Raw genomic sequence first — 3,917 nt, forward strand, 5'->3', positions numbered from 1 at the left:
TCATTCAGTGCTAAGTCCATTATTTACTTTGATACTGTCAGTCACGCTTAGTGTATTCCTTCCTCTTGGTAACACCAGGTGATAACTTTTTAAATGAAGCAACATAGTGGCTTTTACTTGAAAAATACTGATTTTAGTTGCACTTTAATATGCTGGTTCTGTAAACAATTTTATTTTTCAGTATTTGCATATATGGTGGTGGGGACCGAAAAGGACAGATAGACATGGTTACCAAAGGTGTGGATATTGTTATTGCAACTCCTGGCAGACTGAACGATCTTCAAATGAACAACTTCATAAATTTGAAGAGCATAACGTACTTGGCAAGTAGCTGATATGGAATGAGTAATGCACCAGTTTGGAAACTGTTGACTTAGTGTTGTTGACTTTTAAGTGCTCTTAAAGGTGCTGTGGATTTTCTTGTTCTGCCTGCACATGTGTTAGAAAATGAAAAAGCTTCAAGGTAATGGTTGTAAGCTGGAACACAGAAGGTTCCACTTAAATTTCAGAAGGAACTTCTTTACAGTGAGGGTGACGGAGCACTGGAACAGGCTGCCCAGGGAGGTTGTGGAGTCTCCTTCTCTGGAGACATTCAAGACCTGCCTGGACGCCTTTCTATGTGATCTCATTTAGGTTCCTGCTCTGGCAGGGGGATTGGACTAGATGATCGAGGTCCCTTCCAATCCCTAATATTCTGTGGTTCTGTGAAACTGAAGAGGTGAAATAGAAGTTGAACAGGTTTGCAATACATTATGGAGTGCATTCTGCAATTAAAATTGTTACCATTAAAATGATCTGCTGTGAAATGTCTTGCTGAAACTCTTATCTGAGGACCTAGACACAATAAATAACCTTGTTTCGACCAGGTTTTAGATGAGGCTGACAGAATGTTAGATATGGGATTTGAACCTCAGATAATGAAGATCCTAATAGATGTGCGGCCTGACAGACAAACTGTTATGACAAGGTAAACATAATAGTGCTCAATAACCAAGGTTATTGAACAAGTGACTGTAAGGTTATTGAACAAGTTAACTTCAAAATATGTCAGTTTTAATAAAACTTTTACCAGCATAAATGGGAATAGAATCAGTTTTCTTTCTGATTCAGCTGGTCGGTCCTAATGAGTCATTTGACAGCTTTATTTTCATTTCTTATGCCTTTTCTGATGTTTTGCATCAACTATGAAAACAACTGATTTTTTTTCCAAAAAGGAAAGTGTCCTGGGAGTGCTAGAATTTGCCATTTCAATTTGAAATGCCAACGTCCACTTCTCCATCTGGGACCAAACATGTGTCCTAACCTTCTGATCATTATCTGTGCTAGTCTATACTTGGATTCAGTTTTAAATTATGCCGTTTTTGGGAGCTTAACAATAGAATATCCCAACAATAATTTTATTGTATTTTGCGTTGGAGCCATTGTTTTAGACCTAAAAACAGACTAGAAGCTTTCTTCTTAGCTATCATTGAACTACTGAACTCACTTTTGGCTTCATTAGAAAGGCTCCATGACTGTTGCCTGTACTTTTAACCTAGAAAGTTATCTTTAAAGCTTAAGTGCTGTTTACTAATAACTTCTTAAGATTATTTCTTAGTGTTATATATGCTCACTACTGTTATTGCATGCTTAAGCATTTCACTGATACATAAGAAGAAAGAAGAATGTGATGAAATTAATGAATTGGAGAAGATTTTACACTCTGTTCTTGTGGCTGTTTTCCTCTTTCCTTCCTGTTTAGTGCTACTTGGCCTGATGGTGTTCGTCGCCTGGCGAAATCCTATTTGAAAAATCCTATGATTGTGTATGTTGGCACTCTTGATTTAGCAGTAAGTTGTTCTGTTCATTTTTTGTTTTGTTTTGTTCTTTTCTTTGGGAGAAGAACCTGCAGTTAAATCGGGAAGTATTTTGCTTGTAACTCTAACTAAATGCATGTAACTTTAAAAACAATCCAAACTTTCAAAAACCAGCTCCATATTATTCTTTTAAAGCTTCATTAAAAGTTTAGAAAAAGGGTTTTTTTTAAAAAAAAAGGTAGAAAAGAACTTTGTTCTGATGTTTCTGTAACAAGATCTTGAAGTCCTAGATCTTCAGTAGAAGACGTCACTTGTATCAGTCAAATTGAAGTTTGAATATTGTACTTTGCAGTGGCACATGTTCTTGCCTGAACCCTTGTTTTTGCAGCCTTTGTTTCTGTTCAGCAAGTTCTTGTTCCTTTCTTACTTTTCCTTCTGAAGGTCTTCCTCCTAATGTGTGCAGCTCCTCATCTGGATTTGTGTTTCCTAACTGCTGCTTTCTCAAAAAGAGTGGAAGGTTTCTACTAAACTCAGGGAAGGCACTTGTTTAGAGCAGGAACGTATGTCTTAAAGAACTCTAACGTCCAGAGCTTCTAATAAGTAGATGTAGTTGCACGCTTGCCATGCTTGTGCAGCTGTGTGTAGTTGGCTTCAGTACCAGCAGAATTTACAGCAACAGTAGTTCTTCCAGGATTTCCACATCCTGGTCCAGTGATTGCTTTGAGTTTGGTTCTTGAATTAGGAAATTTTTCTTTTCAGTTCCACTTTTTTAGTGACAGGGAATGAGGAAACTTAGTAGCCTATACACTTTTAGGTAGAAATAGGGGGAAAATGTACCCTTCATCTGTACTGTTCAGAACTACGCTGTTGTCAAAGGGCGTTACTTGTCAGACAGAGGATCATCATTTGAAAGATACCAACTGCTATGGTGGCTCTCTTGTCTAATGCATTCACCTCTTATGGGAGGTTCTCTTAATCAAAGAGGTGACCTCTGAGGGGGAGCGGGGAGACTTACTATGTGGAGAGAGAATCTTTCCATGTACTTCATTGATTCTCCAACCTTTGCCACAAGATTAAGATGCTGTGACGACGTCTGGACCTTTGTACTACTTACGTAGTCTACCTCGGACATTCTATGGCAACCTGCAAATATAATGGAGTAAAGTTTTCATTAGAAAACTATTGTTGGAATTGTTGGGCAGAACTGATCATTTCAAGTAGACTGGAGAATCTTCTTTAAAAGCTTGTCCAACGTGCTCTGCGTTAACATAAAATATACTCCAAGTACTTCAATCTGATTTTCACTAACACTAGGAATATTTATTTTACCCCACTAGTCTGCCAATCTGTACCCTCTAAATCTCTGCAAATACATGATTTTGAAAACTGCTTAAAGATAATTTTTTACTATTCTAAAGCAACTAGGAAACAACAAATACATCTGCATTGTTTGAACTCCAAACTGATACATATTTTTGTTTTAAAATAGTTTTTCATTGTATCATATTGCTAGTTTTATAATATCATGAAAATTAACAGAAAAAATATTATTCTAGTCTGTTTCTATTAACATCGCTTTCTACTGTTTAACAGGCAGTAAATACAGTAGAACAGAGAGTTATTGTTATTGCTGAGGAGGAAAAGAGAGCTTTTGTGCAGGACTTCATCGCCTCTATGAAGCCAAAAGATAAGGTCATCATTTTTGTGGGAAAAAAACTGACGTATGTAATCACTTCCCAGTATTACAGCTATTTATTTTTTTCTAACAGAAACAGTGGATAGTTTCTTAGTTCACGTAATAATTAGGAAGTGTGACAGCTCTCATCAACAATGTGCTGGTAGTAGTAGTATTTTTATTTGTTTATGTATCGATTCCTCCAGACTAACTGGTAATTTGTGTCCTTTTTTAGTATCATTGGTGGTGGTGGTAAATCTCAGTTTCACATAGTTAAAGTAGATGTTAAGATTCTTGGGGACACATTAATGTATGTACTGTTTGCTTGCATATGCAGCTGGTGCATACAAGACCTGATTGGGGGGAATGGTTATTGTACCTTACCTGACCTTTTTGAGTGAACAACACAAAAATAATCTTTTATTTCTCTTCAGATATATATATAT

General features: G+C 36.7%; 1 protein-coding gene across 1 annotated transcript in view; it reads left to right on the plus strand.

Annotated features, from left to right (window-relative positions):
• Window positions 1-3,517, plus strand: part of LOC104532435 (probable ATP-dependent RNA helicase DDX43) — a gene marked incomplete at both ends in the record, with an annotated part of 9,858 nt that extends 6,341 nt beyond the window's left edge. The window contains 4 exons of the mRNA XM_029087385.1: window positions 182-323; window positions 867-967; window positions 1,742-1,829; window positions 3,390-3,517. Of these exons, the coding sequence (XP_028943218.1) occupies window positions 182-323; window positions 867-967; window positions 1,742-1,829; window positions 3,390-3,517 (459 nt within the window). The remainder of the gene's footprint in view (window positions 1-181; window positions 324-866; window positions 968-1,741; window positions 1,830-3,389) is intronic.
• Window positions 3,518-3,917: the final 400 nt, after the last annotated feature.

The sequence above is a fragment of the Antrostomus carolinensis genome, unplaced genomic scaffold, assembly GCF_000700745.2.
Source record: "Antrostomus carolinensis isolate BGI_N321 unplaced genomic scaffold, ASM70074v2 scaffold1511, whole genome shotgun sequence".
In the NCBI taxonomy this organism is placed as follows: Eukaryota; Metazoa; Chordata; class Aves; order Caprimulgiformes; family Caprimulgidae; genus Antrostomus; species Antrostomus carolinensis.